The sequence below is a fragment of the Telmatherina bonti genome (assembly GCF_933228915.1).
Source record: "Telmatherina bonti genome assembly, chromosome: 1".
Classification (NCBI taxonomy): Eukaryota; Metazoa; Chordata; class Actinopteri; order Atheriniformes; family Telmatherinidae; genus Telmatherina; species Telmatherina bonti.
Window position 1 is genome coordinate 18,030,779 of NC_136619.1, and position 18,181 is coordinate 18,048,959.

An 18,181-nucleotide genomic window follows, 5' to 3' on the forward strand; every position below is an offset into this window, starting at 1 on the left:
GCTCAACACAAATCTAAATCCATTTCACTCTCCTACCTCTTCAGATAGATCTTTTGAGCACTGGAGCAGAAGTTAAATGAGTTACTGTTCCCCACACTGTCCCCGCAGTTTCAAATAACTCCCACGATGAAGCTCAGATTTAGATGTGCACATTCCTCATTGAAGGGACAACTAAAAAGAAACCAAGTCTTTTCAAGCTGCATTTTCTGTGGCAATCACACTGAAGGCTGGATGAATCTTTGGAGTAAATCTTTGCAGAAAGTGAGACGTTTCACAACTGATCCCTTTCCTGCTAGATCTGTAATATGATGAATTTCTCTAAAATGTCAAATTCTGGAAAATAATTTTTTTTAAGTGCTGCTGAGATTAAAAGAAAACTCAGCAAACTTCCTGCAATTTTTTTTTCTTCCCAACTTTGTAAATGTTTAGATCTTCCTCCCATTCCAAATATTTAAACACACTCCATGTCCCTCCCACGCTGAAACACTGAGGGTCAAAGACTCCATTTGCTTATCCAAACAAGATTACAAGCTCCAAGCTGGGATTGTAAACACTAATATTTGCTCCAGTTACACCGTTTACAGCTTTTTCCCCTCCATGTGCAAGCAGCAACCGCATTTTTAAGCAAGTGAAATAAATAGATAAATATATATATTTTCTTAGAGACACCAGCAGTATGTTCATCTTTAACACTCCAGGCGGTGCATGGGACCACAATGCAAATGAAGCCAGAAAACTGTAATAAATGTTTACAACCCATGACTTAAACTTTTCAATATGCTCACAAATGAATAGTTCATCTAACACTCAAGGCACTTTGGCAGATGATCATCCTGCCCCAGCTGCAAAAGCCACATCTCGTCCAGAACCAGATCTTAAGGCCCTTTCCAGATCAACAGACCTCATTCGCTTTAAAATGCTGTGACATCTGGAGTCAATGAAGAGTGGGGCCTGTCATTAAAATCAAGGGAGGGGAAATAAAATGATAAGACTTCTTACTGTCACAACGACTACTTCAGGACTGAGTTTCTTATGCAGAGAAGCAAAAGCTGGTCGTATTCAAAAGGTAAATTAAGTCTGTTAAAATGTCCTTAAATGCTTGTAAAGATGGGTATCCTTTGACTCAGTGGAGCCTGGAGCCTGTTGAGCAGACAAAAGAGTGCTAGCTCTAGTCTCAATGGGCGGTTGGGGAGGGTTGGGGAGGGTTTGGGGGGGGGGGGGGGGGGGGTGACCTGATTGTCATGGCTCCTATGGGTTTTGGACACTGACCTGAACCAGAAGGAGCCTTTCTTTCGCATATTAAGAGTCTCTGACATAAATTACAGTGACAGTCTCTGAGAGAGACAATGGAATAACGAGCAGAGCAGAGAAAACTCATGAAACTGCACTTATAAGAGAAGGTAGAGGCTATTTAGAGGTGAGGGTTTGAGGTTGGATGGACTGAGGAAGAGTTGTAGTAACCAGGAAGATTGAAGTGAGATGCTGACCTATGAAGAAACATGCAGACGGGGGGATAAAAAAAACTAAACAAAAAGAAAAAACAAAGCAATCCAAGATGGATTCTTTTTTTTTGTTTCTTTTTTTTAAATTTACCACATAAAGTCAGTCAACAGCAAATATCAGTGCTGTGTCAAACTGCAGCCATTTCATACAGAAAAGGATCTGGCTTCTCTTTCTTTACCCGCCATCAGAAGATGGCTCCTCAGGAAGTTTTACACTCTCCGATGCAGCAGATGACCTGAGTGTTTTACACTTGCAACAGAATCCCGGCTGTCCACAAACAGCAGCGGCAATTGCAGGCCACTTCACAGCCAGACTCCAGCTCCATTCATCACCTGGCTGTTTAATCAGCTGGCTGTCACCAAGTTGGGCTCTAAACCTCTGCCAACGCTCATCACATCACACCTACCATCAACATGGCTGCTTTATTACCAGTGTTCACATGGCAAATTAGCCATCACCCCTGTGTTCCTTATAATTTCAGCCTGGAGGTGAAACTAAGAACATTTACCTCAGTTCTTTCTGGTTACGGGATGTGCAGTGGAAAAATTCAAATAGATGCCTCATCTGATGAAGGTTTACAGCTGGAGAAAAAAAAAAAAAGTCTGCAGCAATACTAACAACGTTCAAGAGACAAATGCTTCTAGTCTATTGGGACATTACAAGTCAGCAATTAATTACACAAAATTAAATTTTGGCATAGCATTAGCTCCCTTCATTCATTCTGATTTTCATTTATTCATGAGTTAAGCTAAAGATGGCACAGAGAAATGAAATCACTGAGGATTTTGCAAAGCAGATGCTCACCGGTCACAAAAAACAAACTCAAAAAACAAAAAATAAAGCTCTGATGGCTTTATAGTGAGAGAATCAGACTTGTTCAAGGCACACATATCGAAGTAGATGTACATTGAATTCCTTAGTAGCAGTGATTGTTGCATTCTGAAGAGCATATACATTTGCTCCCAACACGGCAATCAGACAACATTAAAACCGCTGACAGTGAATAACATGAATAAATGGCAACATGCAATGCCTTCGTATTACATTCATGCATGCTGGGTCTAAGTACTGGTACTTATGTGGATGTTTCTTTGACACAGAAATGCTGCTAAACACTGTTACAGTCCAAACTCTGAAATAACACTTGTGAGCATACTTATTCATTTAAACATGGTGTCTCACACCAAAGAAGTACTCCAAGTCATGTCATAAAATGCAGCAGAAATGTTTGTTGGTGTCATTTTTCTGCAAAAACTCAGCCCCCGGCTGTCATTTTGCTTGTTTCTTTTTACTTTAAACTGTGTGGGATGTTGTTGGACAGCAGCCTTTGGGCAGACGGTGTGAAGTCACATGACAGTCTGTGAGTGTTAACAAAAAAGCCAACATATATGCGTACTGCTGGCAGAAAATGGGAATTTCTATGACTTTGTTCTCCTGGTTCCTGGAAGGTCTGCAGCTGTTTTGCTTCATTTCATGTCAACTTGGAACTCTGTTTACAATCTCCAAAAAAAAAAACAAAAAAAAAAAACCTTAAAGCAAAACAAACACCACAAGGTCTTTGATTTCCTAGAAGATCATTTACATAGTGTTTCTCCAAAAAGCCTCTTGCACAACAATAACTATAGCCTCTTTGTTTGACTCAGTCTTGCTGTAAAGAAATAAGGCCATTTTGAGTTCTGACGTCTCACTATAAATGCAGTGTTACTCAGGTAAAGAGAAAGGATGTCCAAGATGGAATACCACATTCACAAAAAAGGCACTAATAGTCTACATAGTAAACCCTTAATAATATGCATTTATATGTGTCTGTTGTAACAGCTGAGTTGTCTGGTGGATAAATGGTGTCTATTGTTTCCTGTTTGATACAATACCTTGCATGTCACTTCTAGATTTAAAAACATCAGATAAATGTTGAACCTTTTAACAAAACAAATATAGAAATGAATGAATTAATGGATATTATTCATATTATTATATATATATATATATATATTTATATATATATATATATATATATATATATATATATATATATATATATAAAACTTGAAAAGGTTGTGGCAGAACCAGACAGGACCAAGTGGGCAATGACATGATGACTGATGTTGAAGCATAAAACCTTTAATACCTTTTATTTAAATAAATAAGAACTATGTTTATCTAGTAAGATCTTACACTGCTCAGAAAGCTGACCCTTGTAAATATCACAGTGATATCAAATAACACCGGCAAGCTTCTGAATGCCTTCATTCACATCAGTTAGGCTTGGTCAGCATGCATTTTGTTGGGGTAACTAATATATTCTTACAAGGTGCCAGCTTGCAGATGCAGTGTTGCTGAGAGATGCAGCTCATGCCAGCACCTCGGCTTGCATCGTATTTTAGAGCAAATGGAGCAGAATCAACTTCTCTTTTCTTTTAAAGTTTAACAACACATAAAGGGCGGGGTGGCCTATTGGCTACTTGGTAGGTATAAGCCTGCCAGGACACTCCTAATAGCCGAGTGTAAACATGCCCCAGATTTACTATGGCAGCATGAGCCAAGTCACAAGGTTATAAGCTACATGAACAAAGGCGTTACTTTAGCAGTCGGTCCCAGTTTGAGATTGATATCCACTGTGTTACACTCCTCTTTTGGTTTCCTCAGCCCATCTTATGTTGCAGACTATAAAGTGAAAAACAAAAACAAACAAACAAAAAAAAAAACAACTCATTTTTGTACATCCAAGGCTACACAGCAGCTTCAAGGCTCTCTGTTTGACATGATTTGACAATGTACTTAGAAAGAGGGGGGTTGACAGAAGCAAAAATAAGTAAATTCAAGGCCATCACAGCATCGTGCCTCCTGATATTTTTGCAAAGGGAAGGTTATCTGCTTTTGTTAGTGACTACAGGGAATAAGGATCTGCATGATCTCGGCCTTTCTAGTATGCAAGCTGAGTCAGGACAGAAACATTGTGTTGGCACAGATCTGATAAGACATTTGGACTACTTGAACAAATTACATCCACAAAGGAACAATTCACTGACCACAGTTTCTGCCAATCCTTCTACTGATTGGTACTAAGTTGTAAGTTAGGGTGGCAGTGTTGTCATTGTTTGTATGACAAACTTTAAAAACTAAATAACAAAACTAAAATAAATGACTAAAAATAGTTGCTCATACTGACAAAAGCAGAAAGCAGTTAGAGACAAATAATAGAAATCTGACAGAGCTGCTTTCAGTGTGAACCTTTGCGTCCGCTCATTGTGCTCGTAGCCATCTTCCTCCGCTGCGCTGTTTGCTGTCACTTTGCTACAGTTTTGTGTTCCTGCTTAAACCGTCTATTCTGTTTATACATGTAGCTGTATGTCACTCAAAGAGACAGCTGGACCTTGCAGATAATAACCAGAGCCTGACAGTATGCTGGTCCTGCATTTGCTGTATGAGGGGGATTAGGCATCAAAATGAAGCAATGGTGCCATGTGTTAACAGGTGTGGACACATCAGGGCGACTACAAAACCCAAGAAAATGCTGCATTGTTGGAAATAATCCTTTAACAATCTTGTAAAACTTTTTTTTTTTTTTTTTTTTTAAATTCCCTGAGGAGCAAAAGAAGAAAAAACAAAACATCTCTACTTGTATTAAGGATGAGGTCAGTGCTTAAAACTACAGCACATCTCTAAAAGCAAAGAACAAGGGGTTGACACAGACATGATGCAGTACTCTGTAATTGAAGGCTTTCAGGTGTCATTTTCACGCATCCATCCAACTCTCAAAGCAACAAAGTGAAAGAGCACATTGGTCTATTGCAGCTGAAAGCTCACAAAATCCTGTATGTAAGCTCAGAGAGGCAGAGACAGATGCTCTGCGGTGTCTGACTGAGGTGTTCAAACAAAAACAGTAAACCCCAAAGAGAGGGAGACAGATAGTTGGTTTAATTTCCACACAACTCAAAACAAACATGTCTGTGCTTGTCATGTATGTGACGACGTGTTGTCAGAGACTTTCTCTGTTCAGTCTCTCCAGAAAGCTTCGGAAATGCCAACAAAACTAAACGAGTGCTGATAGCTGCTAAACTTTGGCCCGTTTTCTGCCCCTGAAAGCAGCTATTGGGACAAGGAGGACACATCTGTTTTATGTCCTGCAAATGGAAGCACAGGATTATAAAAGTGTCATTGTGTCAGTTGGATTCCTTGGTGATGGCATATAGATGCAATATTCCAGTAAAATTTCCTTCAAAGGGACTTTGTAATATGCATGAATCAGGAAATCTAATTGTGAAGCTCTGAGAAGTGAAACGTTTCTAAATGCTGATGGGGTGCTGCAAAAGGACACTTTACCATCATGTATCACATATCTAAATACAACCTTTGTGTTACATTTGCTTTTGAGAGAAACCATCAGTAATAGGGTTAGTTTCTACATTATTTAGTCAAATTTAACAGCTGAGAGAACATCTGGGGGGAGAGCACATGTGTGAAATAAAGAACAAGATATCTTTCTCTCAGCTGGATCAGGTCCAAATCAGTGATACATCACCAGCATCATTTTATGAATCACTTTATGGAAACTGAGAAGTTTCGATCCTATGTGGAGAGTAAAGAAATTACTGGGTAGCAGTAGTGTTACAGACACAGCTGAGTTTACATTTCAATAGCTGTCTGGCCTAATCAGTATCCAAATGAAGCCACTCAAATCAGTATTTAAAGCTAAAAGCGGTTCCTGATTATCACTGAGACAATACGAGCTAAACTAAGAGCTGGTTTGAAAGTAACAACATTTAAAGTGACATTTAAAGAACACCAGACAAGTTTAGAACTTTAAAAATTCCCCCTCCCTGAGCCGTCACCTTATCGTGGTGGAGGGGTTTGTGTGCCCCAAAGATCCTAGCAGCTATGTTGTCTGGGGCTTTATGCCCCTGGTAGGGTCACCCATGGCAAACAGGTGTTTAGGGGAGGGGCCAGACCAAGTACGGCTCCCAAGACCCCTATGATGAACACAAACTCGGGCAGAAATGTTCCCTTGCCTGGACGCGGGTTACCGGGACCCCCCTCTGGAGCCAGGCCTGGAGGTGGGGTACGAGAGCGAGCGTCTGGTGGCCGGGCCTTTACCCATGGGGCCCGGTCGGGCTCAGCCCGAAAGGATTACATGGGCCCCACCTCCGGTGGGCTCACCATCTGCGGGAGGAGCCGTAGGGGTCGGGTACAATGTGAGCTGGGCGGCAGCAAGGGGCGGGGACCCTGGCGGTCTGATCCCCGGCTGCAGAAGCTGGCTCTAGGGACGTGGAACGTCACCTCTCTGGTGGGAAAGGAGCCTGAGCTTGTGCGCGAGGTTGAGTGGTTCCGGCTAGATATAGTTGGACTCACCTCGACGCATGGCTTGGGCTCTGGAACCAGTACCCTCGAGAGGGGCTGGACTTTCTTCCACTCTGGAGTTGCTCATGGTGAGAGGCGTCGAGCAGGTGTGGGCATTCTCATCAGTCCCCAGCTTGGTGCCTGCATGTTGGGGTTTACCCCGGTGAAAGGGTAGTTTCCCTCCGCCTCCGGGTGGGGGGACAGGTCCTGACTGTTGTCTGTGCTTATGCACCGAACAGCAGTTCAGAGTACCCACCATTTCTGGAGTCCTTGGGGGGAGTGCTGGAGGGTGCTCCTTCTGGGGACTCCATTGTTCTGCTGGGGGACTTCAATGCTCACGTGGGCAATGACAGTGAGACTTGGAGGGGAGTGATTGGGAGGCATGTCCCCCCCGAACCCAAATGGTGTTTTGTTATTGGACTTCCATGCTCGTCATGGATTGTCCATAACGAACACCATGTTCCAACATAAGAGTGTCCATATGTACACATGGCATTAGGATTCCCTGGGTTCGATTCCCTGGGTTCGATGATTGATTTTGTAGTCGTATCGTCGAACCTGCGGCCACATGCCTTGGACACTCGGGTGAAGAGGGGGGCGGAGCTGTCAACCAATCACCACCTGGTGGTGAGTTGGCTCAGATGGTGGGGGAGGAAGCCGGTCAGATCTGGCAGGCCCAAACGTGTTGTGAGGGTCTGCTGGGAACGTCTGGCTGAGTCCCTTGTCAGAGCGAGCTTCAACTCCCACCTTCAGCAGAGCTTCGAACATGTTCCGAGTGAGGCGGGGGACATTGAGTCCGAATGGGCTGTGTTCCGTGCCTCTATTGCTGAGGCGGCCAGCCGGAGCTGTGGCTGTAGGGCCGTTGGTGCCTGTCGTGGTGGTAATCCCAGGACTCGTTGGTGGACACCAGCAGTGAGGGATGCCGTCAAGCTGAAGAAGGAGTCCTACCGGGCCTTCTTGGCCTGTGGGACTCTGGAGACAGCTGATCGGTACCGACGGGCTAATCAGCAGGCGGCTTCGGCTGTCTCCGAGGCAAAAACTCGGGCATGGGAGGAGTTCGGCAAGGCCATGGAGAAAGACTTCCGGATGACTTTGAGGAGATTCTGGTCCACCGTCCGGCAGCTCAGGAGGGGGAAGCAGTGCTTCATCAACACTGTGTACAGTGGAGGTGGGGAGCTGCTGACCTCAACTCAGGACATTGTGGGCCGGTGGAAGGAATACTTGGAAGACCTCCTCAATCCTACCAACACATCTTCCGATGAGGAAGCAGAACTGGTGGACTCAGGGGTGGACTCTCCTATCTCTGGGGCTGAAGTCGCTGAGGTGGTCAAAAAGCTCCTTGGCGGCAAGGCCCTGGGGGTGGATGAGATCCGCCCGGAGTTCCTTAAGGCTCTGGATGCTGTGGGGCTGTCCTGGCTGACACGCCTCTGCAGCATTGTGTGGACATCGGGGGCAGTACCGCTGGATTGGCAGACTGGGGTGGTGGTCCCCCTTTTTAAGAAGGGGGACCGGAGAGTGTGTTCCAATTACAGGGGAATCACACTCCTCAGCCACCCTGGGAAAGTCTATTCAGGGGTCCTGGAGAGGAGGGTCCGCTGGATAGTTGAATCCCGGATTGAGGAGGAGCAGTGTGGTTTTCGTCCTGGTCGCGGAACAGTGGACCAGATGAAATATGAAAATTCAGTGCTTCTGGCTTGTTTTAATCTCACTTAAATCAGTTATATGTATTCCTGGAAAGAGAGGATATGACAGAACTGATAAGACAAAAGTTAACATAGTGCTGGTTTTTACTATTTGGGGAGAGCTCAGAGAAGAGACAGGATGCAAGATGGAAGACAAATTAATCTTTTCTTGGAGGTGAAAAAGTCCAAAACTGGCCAAATTTTGCCAACTCTGACGGTCAATCAGTTTCAGAGACTAGAAGAACCAGAGTAATTAAAAAGTTTGCAGTGATTACTGGAGAGATGGAAATGGAAAAAGGAAAAATTCTGGGATCACTTTAACTTAAGTCTGCCATAAAGTTTATGATAATCCATGGTGGATAGTTTAGCTATTCCATCCATCGAAGTCATGACAACCTTCTGAAACCCAAGACAATTTCATGATTTAAAAAGGAAGCCATTCAACAACTTCTAGCATATACATGCTTCTAAATAGGAGGTAGATTTATTGACATTACCATCAAGAGAGAACAGCACTAGTATGACTAAAAACATGAGCACCATTAGAGATTAGCTGAATGAATTACATATCTATGGCTCCGCCAAGTGGATCTGAATGGGGGGTGGGGGTGGGGGTGGGTGGCATGTGTCTGCACTGCCAAAATCCAATTCCAGCTGGCTTGTTCCTGATCACAGAGGCTTTCTACTGCAGCTATAGTCCCATCAAAGCACAAGTCAATACACCCAGCTTTGACTGCACACTTGTCGATTTCCAGGGCACCAGTGGAGCTGCTTGCAGTTTATAAAGTGCACTCACTTTGGACTACCATGTGTTGAAGGTCCTTAAAGTGCTGCCACAGCACACAAACCAATCCTATACCTTGTGTTCATGTGTATGGGAGTCTCTGGAGAGGCTCTCGATGAGAGAAGTGGGCAGGATTCAGCTCTTCCACTCTCTCCACTCATCCACCGCAGTGACCAAGGATGAAAAGTGGTCAAACACACTGGTTTACACTTTTCGCAAATGGCTTGTCTTGTCTTGCACACATGCACACGCCTCTTAAGTTAAAGTGCAGCATGCTTCTTGTCCTTCAGTCACATTTATTTCCTGAAGTCATGGTGTGATGTAGACACTGTTGTGCTTAGGTACTGCTGCAATGGCCCTTTTTTGTGCTGGGATCACTTTAACTTTAGTCTGCCATAAAGTTCACCTTAGACGGTGACTTTGCCGCAACATTGTTCAAAAACAACATCACAGTCATCTTCTGGTGATCCTGGTCCAGTTAACTTAATGAGACTGATAAGATTTTCATAAAAATCAGTGACTTTAATGGAATCTCTCAGCCTTGTTTATTGGTAGCTAAGCCTGATTGGATACCCACGCCTCCATCTCTCTTTCCAGCTGCCATGTGGAGTGCATTAACTCACTGGAACAGATTCTTGAAAGTGCTGACTTTTAATGAAAGATAAAGGAGATGTCTCTGCTTTTTCTGCCTCCACTAACATGTGAAACTTTTCCTGAAGAGAATATACCAAAGTTTTTTTTTTATTTGTTGTTTCTCAAGATGATACATGAAAGTTCTGGTACTATCATAGCATCAATCTAGTGTAATCGTGTTGCCTTTTGGTCAGTTTGAAAAAGATGCTGTCGAAAAGCCTAAAATTTCACCATTTTGAAAACTACATCATTGTACAAGAATCTTGAGAGAGCTCCAATTTATTTAGAGTATTGCTGTATTATAGTTTTGTCGGAAAAACAAGAAAAATGTAATGTGAATTCCTAAATAACATATTCAAACATGAATGGAAATAGAGCAAATGAGGCAAAGAGTTTACTTATTTACAATTCTAATTAGCTTGAAATTCAATATTTGGAGGTAATAATGTAGCTTTCTTGCCATTTTTAGACTTCAGGAACAGTTTTCCAGTCTTCTTAAAGGACATTGCTATTGTTTTTTTTGTTTGTTTTTTTTTTTGCTGAAGTTAATTTTTCTTTTTAGGAGACACTTTTTTTGGTGGGATGGCTTTGGTTTGGCGCTAGGGAGTAGATGTAAAGCTGTCCTTCAGCGCAGTGGCAGGCAAAGGAGACTGGCACAATTATACCGCATGTCTAATCATGATCTGTCTTTATCTGCAGAACTTTGCTTTTTGTTTGTTCCAGTTGTCCTTGGAACGCGGACTTCCAAGACATTTTTGCAGAATCTGATGAAGTGATTTCAGAGTTTCGATCTTGGAATTCATAGTGCACAGACAACCCAAAGAGTTCAAATATAAAGATTGCTGTGCCCATTACCACTTGTAGTAGATGGTTATCTTCAATAAAATTCTTAGCGATATATTTTGTGTCCTTTAAGTTTCTAGTATAAACATCAGAGTTGCCGTTTTCAATAATTATGTTGCTAGGGTGGGCTTGTAAAAAAAAGTAAAAAAAAAAAAAAAAGTTGATTTTCTTCTTTCATGCAGCATTTGTAGACCCTCACAAACGTGCTATTTTGGACATGACCATATTTTTAGAGTTGGTGCGACTGGAACAGCAACTACCTGATAATGACGTCACCTACTCTCGACCGCTTGGAATGCAGAGACACCTGGAAAGCACCATGGAGCTCCAGCAGAAGACCCAGAGCTGGGAACAAGCTGCCCTGCTCTTCCTCCAAAACATCACAATAACCCGATTAAACCAGAACCACATCTGTACTGCTATGTAAATCCCTACGGTCGCTACACGTTACAGTATTCTACTTGCCCAGTTTCATCAAATAAGAACACTCTGCACACCATGCTGAGATATGCAAAACAAAAAGAAATGAAGGACATCCTAAGACTTTTGCACAATACTGAATGTCTACAGAATCTGTTATACTTCTTCAATCACATTACACATCAGCTCCAAACTTTTAACAATTTACTTTTTGACCACAAAACATCCAGAGTTTAGACAATTGTGACAGGTTTCAGGTAACTGTGAATCTCCTCTTGACACAATACATTTTGATCCAGAGTTGTGATTAATAACCAGAGAGACCTGACAGAAGTTGGTGGCGCAGCTTTAAAATGGAATTCCCTTTCCATCGGAACATGCACTGCCCCGAGATAAACACTTGTTTTTTTTTATTTGACTCCTACGAAGAAGTTTAGTGGAATAAAACAATGCCTCCTTGACAGCAAATTGCACATAAAAGTTTAAAAAAAAAAAAAAAAAGACAGTTTGAGAGTTTCAGAGCCGCCCAGCATGATATGCATCCTGCACCACAGAAACCATATTCATACCAAATCATACTGTAAAACTAGAAAAGTCCAGAAATGTCAAACATAATCCATTACAGTGTTTTTTCATAGCAGAAATACAGTCAACCTGTACTGCAAGACTAACTACAGAGAAGCAAATCACATTTTTGGGACGGCACAAGTACACCTCCTCACAGGGTTCCAGAAATTGCCAAATGACACAATTTAACCTTACATTCCTCTCTGTCCATCTCAATTAGCAGCTACACAATTACTGCTAACTGCCTGCCATTTTCTTCATATCAAATGCCCCTGATCAAAATCTGCGCAGACTGAACTTTTCTGTACACTCCCTGGAGCGTGCAAGTGACAAAGTCATTGAAAGGTCTGAAACAGAAGGAGCTGATGTGGCGTAATTATGCTCCATTGTTGTGGCTGTTGTGGTTTTACATGCAGGCACTTGTGAGTGCCACCTCTGCTGGAAGCTGCGGGCTGCTTTTCTTTCAGGATCAGTGGGCGTGTCCTTGCCGGGTTTTAGTGGGGCATCGGAGCATGTCTAAAACCCCATGAGCATTTTGTCTGACCCCTGCCAATCCCAAATTCTACCCCACCCCCTTTTGCCGGCTCTCTTTTGCTCCTGAACTGCGATCCACACACTGTCAAGGTCAGTGGATTAGCATGCATGAGAGAGAGTGCACAATATTCAGCAAACATAAACCTAACGTAAACTAGAAAGGACACTGTGTACACTGAGCAGACGCTGCACATTCACAAGCCAGGCTTAACGGGGGCCTCATCATTTGCTTCTCTACAAGCCGTCTGAGTGAAAGTGTTAACTGACTGATCCACTTCCTTTAGATAGTGGTCCATACATCACATGTACACATGATGCATGAAAATAACAGTATAAACTTATTTATCAGGCTATTGGGTTCAGCAAATATTCTTTTAGGTCGATTTTAAGCATTATCCCAAAAATCAAGGAGCCATAATGGTAGTGGTGTAGTTCAGGGTACACGCAGGTAAAGGGACTATACCCACTTCTAAAGTCCCTGTGACACTGTTTTTACAGTTACAAACTTCCCTACACTTGTACCTACGTCAACCAGCTGCTCAGATAAGGTTTCCTATGCTACACTGGTGTAGTTAGCCACTAGCTGTGTTAACTTTAGCCTGAACATAGACATAGTAAAGATATATGTATATGTCTTTGAGCCTGTCTCTCACTAGTCTGTGTGTCAGTAGGGTACTGGTTTAGTCATTTCATAACCCTTTCTCTCTGAAAATGAAGAGCAGATATTATGTGTCAATTAGTAAATATACTGATGAATATTGGGATAAAACTAAACACAATAGTCTTTCACACCACTGTTTATGAAACAGCACTTTTCTGGGCTACGTTTTTTTCTGTTTTTAAAAAGAGAGCAAAAATATTTAGAGTAAAAAGTGTGTGTGTATATATATATATATATATATATATATATATATATATATACATATGTTTTAAATTTATTCATTTATATTGAGGGACCACTACACCACTGCATTTAGGGTAAAGAGATGGATGGATGGATTCTATTTGAGTCAATTTCTTAGAGAAATCAATGAATTCGGATTCAGTCAATTCAGTACAGAATAGCACTAATTTGACTCTAAATTACTACTAAACTCTCATTATAGGTCATATAAAGTAGACTTATATTTTATTTATTACTCAGAACTTAGATTTTGGTAAAGCATCAGCAAACTGCTTTTCCAGCAGAGCTGGGTGATAAAGTAACCTCAAGGTTTGTTTGAAAATATGTGTCGAACTCAGACAAAAAGATTACACATTTCTAGTTAACTCTTTCATGGAGCCAACAGCTTGTTCCTCAGCACGAACAAATGCAATAAAGAACCACCGTGTTTATTACTGCAAAATGTTTCAGCAATCAGTGGGGAAGAGGGCTAAATGTGTGAGATTAACTTGAGTTTTCCTCCCAAATTAAAGTAATTTTCAACTTTCTAAAACATCTTGTACTGTACTGACTGATGCTGCATGTCTATTCTGCTCCTGTTTTTTCTGTCTCTGGCAAACTGCCCAAGAACACTCACGCTACAACAATTCCTTCCCTCCATATGCACAGATAGACTGAATCAATATGAGAATAAGGCTTTTTGATTTAGATTGCAACATGGTGGCTTTTTCTTGCAACACGAAAACATTTTAAGAAAAGCACCTGAAGAAAAACAAGTGAAAAAAGGAGCAACTTCAGGCTACCTGCTTCTGCTTCAGGCAGGGAATGAGGACTTAGCCTGTAGGTTGGACCCTTCAATTATTTAGGAATTCAGTTTTCAAAGGAAGACATAACTTTCAAACTATTTTAGTGGTAGATGTTGAGAAGTACCAAAAATCTTTTAACAATTTTCACAACGTGTTTGCATCCATTTTTGATTGAACAAAGTTAATTGCGAAAGATCCAGACAGAGCCAGTTACTACCAATAAGGGTTTATATTTTATGGACACATGACATATATTAATCACCTCAACCATCAAGGCAGCAATAAAATTTACCTCTATAAATGTCTGGATTCTCAGCAGTAATGAAGAAAAAAACTATTTAATTCCTGGATTTTTGCCAAAACTTTAAAAAAAAAAAAGAATGTGAATTTGCCCATTTTCTATTTTCCAAATGAAACAATCAATAAACAATTAGAAACAAGAGAAGAAAAAAACCCTCTATCCCTTCACAGCTTTTCTGAAGGACAGCAACATGCTGTTCCTCACCAACACTTTTTGCTTCAAGTCCCATGATCCTTTGTGCTGCCTCTCAGCCCAAGAACCATAATGAAAAGCAGACAAGCTCTCCCACTGCAGCAACCACAAAAAACTCCACTCACTGCATACGAGAGATTAGCCTGCTCATTAGGAGAGAAAGGAGGAGCAAGAGAGGAGCAAAAGGGGGGACGAAAAAGAACGCAACGCCTTTCCAGGAAAAGGGCAAGGGTCTTCTGTGGAGAAACCTGCCCGGCTCCCCGCCTTTCAAAACAACCCTACGTGGGGTTTTAAGAAGTGATCTTCTTTGCATGTGCTGAATCAGTGTGCAGGTTCAAATTAGGTTAGTTTGTACATGTTTAGCAAGTCAGTGATACTGCAGGCTCTGAAGAAACCTGTTTTCTCTCTCTGCTCACAATCAGAGCCAGGAACGTTCAGAGATTTTCTACCCCATATGATAAGGTGAAAAGAGCGTAGTCACACACACTGCTACTGTTACTCACAGCTTAAATCAGTAAATGCTGGTGTTAAGGAATATGAAGTGTAGATTATGAATGCTGAGTGAAGTAAAACAAAGCATGTAAAAAAAAAAAAAAAAAACAAAAGAAAAAAATAAATTAGCTGAGAACCAGATTTGACTCAACTGAATGCACTTTGCCCCTTGAGAAATAAATTAATGTGCTAAAGTATGTAAAGGTTTGTTTTCAGTTATGAGTTATAACACCTCACTGTTTTGGCAGATAAGGGAAAAACAAGCCTTGGAATGCTGTACATTCCTGATTTGTTCATTTTTCTGGATGAAAACAGACATATATTACAGTAAGTAGGGAGTAAACTGAGGAGCAACCTGCTTGCTATCTAGAGCTGCTTGTAGCGACAGCTATGGTGCAGATAAACAGAAAGCGTTTAGAGAGGCTTTCCTCATCCAAACAGCGTCCTCATTTATCATAAGCCACCATAATCAATTAACAAAAAGCTGCCAGCTGAAAGACTATTAAAAAACAGCAGCATGTTTAAAGATTATAAAGACTTAATCCACAGTTACAACAACGAGCTGAGCTGCAGTGTGTTCTGTGTTAATATTCAGGTCGAAAAAGGTTTTTTATTAAACCAGGGGAAGTGGCCAGGAGAGATATTATGTTGGTCTGAGACAAATTCACTTCACTCAGCTGCACATTACAGAAAGGTAAATATTAACAAAAAGGAGGAAAAATCAGGTGTTAGTGAACGTTTGAAATTGCAGAGCAGCTACAAGGCTCATGCTAGTTGTGATTCATTCACCCATCACTCTGAGGAGTCACATGTTACTGTGCATACTTATTTTTCCACCCAATTTGTTCTGCCAGAGTTCCAGGTGAAAAAAAAACAAGGCATGGAACATATTTTGCGCAGTGACAGCTGATCATCAAAGGAGACCCTCAGGGAGCAAAATGTATAATTTCATATATCTATGAGGAGTGTTTCTAGTGTTTTTCTCCTTTTAAATGAGTGTGTATGCGCACAGGCCTGTGGGTGCTTGCAATATCTTTCTGCATGTATCTTCATTGCACACTTGTTCAAGGTGTTAGCGGAGTTTTCTCCATACCCACCTGAATGCCATGATGTTTGTGTGGAACGGAGTATTTGGTAAACCGTAGCCCAAGTTAACACCTGGTGAGCCATCTTAACCTGAGTGGGATGTTAAATCTACATCCCACCCAGAAGTTTTATTTTGGTGATTATGTTTCTACCAGTAGTTGCTGCAACAGCTTTCTCAGATGGGTTCATTTTCCTTTTTAGCTTTTCTGATTTCATGTGTAGGACGGGGACAGTTGCTACTTCATTTATCAGGTACTTGCAATGGGACATTTGAGGAGACAGGGAACAAAAAACAGATAAATAAAATAATATCTCAGGCGCATCCACACACCTTTAGATTATGGAAAAATATCAAGCCAGACAAACTTGTTGTATCTTGTCCAACAACTCAACTGTGAGTGTGAGACGGGCTGAGGAGCCAATATTATTTTTGACATTAGCAGAAAACCCAAAACTTCAATTGTCGTGTGGACAGATGCGTGAAAAGTGATCATTTTTACTTACTGTATGAGAAGCTGATGCGGGGTGTGACATCGTCCTCGGTCGTAGTCACTAAATGGAGGCAACTAACTAATAGCAGCACAGCAGCAAGAAGACAGTGGATGGTTGCAGCTAACGTGCACATGGCTGCCTGATTATTACACACAGACAAATGCACACAGTTTGTTTTCGGATTCCTCAGAGTTCATTAAGGGCCTCTCGACTCCACAAAGCTTTATTTTTTCACTCCCATCTTTCTGCAGGCTGAGGGGGTGAACGTGTCCTTGACTGGATTCTTGTTAGCACACTCTTAGCAGAGAAGTGGAAACCTTTCAGGCTTAAACGTTGCTTGTTTTCATGTACTTGGACTGCTTTTCGGTTGGTCAGCATTAACCTCTGATGAGTGGCCATTTAGTGAAAGTCATTTCGGATCTGTGGACAGAAGAGACAGAAAAACATTTCCTTAGATCTGGTCCAAGAAGATTTTAAAAAAAAAAAAAAAGAAAAGAAAAAAAAGATGACACACAAGCTTGAGTAACAGATCCATATCCATGTTGTGAGTGTGGAATCAACAACTACAAAGGCATAGATGATATCCTGAGCTTGGGTTCTTTCAAGAGTATGCTGCAGAGATGAGAGTGAATTCAGACAGGATTTTATTTGGGTCAGCAACAATGAGATCGCTAAAATGTGACACACCTCAGTCGTTAATATTGAGCAATTTCAGACAATATTGATTGTTTGATGGTTTACTTTAGATACTATAGATTTAGATATTACTTTTTAATCCCATTAAATAAATCAGAAACTGACACAACATACCACATCATGCGGTAGCTTGAAGGGTCTCAAAATCTCTGGGAAGGTGTTAATGCTGCAGCTCATGAATAAATGTCTGCTAGATGTTTTTCTTAAAATTAAAAAAAAGTCCCAGTTTATTATATTGTAATCAACAACTGGTGAGAGATCCCTGACAAAATATTGTACGTTAATTACGTGGCCATGTGGAGAAATAAACAAGGCACCAAAGAAAACTCATTTACAAGACATGTCTAGTCTGATTTGCAACTTAGGACACTTGTAACAGTGTTTCCTAAATGTGTGTGTTTGTCTCCAACTAGTAAAAACACAAGCTCTATTGTTCTTTTAACGATAAGGAAACACAAAACTTTCTGACACTTATTTTTAGGGCTTTTACAGCAACACAAACCCACATCAGGTAAACCTACAAACATTGACCAGGTCCAACCAAAATGTAGCTTCATTAGTATTCATTTGCTGTCAAGTTTGAGTGCATCTAGCTAATCTAAGTCAAATATTTACTCTTGCAAGTTTTGAATTTGACTCTGCAAACACCTGAACAAGGGCCTTAGCCACTGCCTAAATTTAGCTGTAAGCTTTGTATGCTTCATTTAATCTATTCAGAAGTGGCAGTTTAATATTACTTTTCAGAGCAGCCATTAGCAAGAGGGTGCAAATTTTGGAAAGCAAACACTGAAGAATGCATGGCTTCACTGGTATCATTGAAATGACTCCCAGGATGACCTCTTTCAAATATTTATGGTAGCTAATAAATCCAACAACAACACAACAAGCACAAGGCGATGACTTGCTCCTGGTTATCTGAAGTGTTGTGCA

The 18,181-nt window shown here is 41.4% G+C and overlaps 1 protein-coding gene across 1 annotated transcript in view; it reads right to left on the minus strand.

The window, feature by feature from the left end:
- sema4bb (sema domain, immunoglobulin domain (Ig), transmembrane domain (TM) and short cytoplasmic domain, (semaphorin) 4Bb) overlaps window positions 1-16,688 on the minus strand; it is a gene marked incomplete at both ends in the record, with an annotated part of 35,490 nt that extends 18,802 nt beyond the window's left edge. Inside the window, one exon of the mRNA XM_079243604.1 lies at window positions 16,568-16,688. Within this exon, the coding sequence (XP_079099730.1) occupies window positions 16,568-16,688 (121 nt within the window). The remainder of the gene's footprint in view (window positions 1-16,567) is intronic.
- Window positions 16,689-18,181: the final 1,493 nt, after the last annotated feature.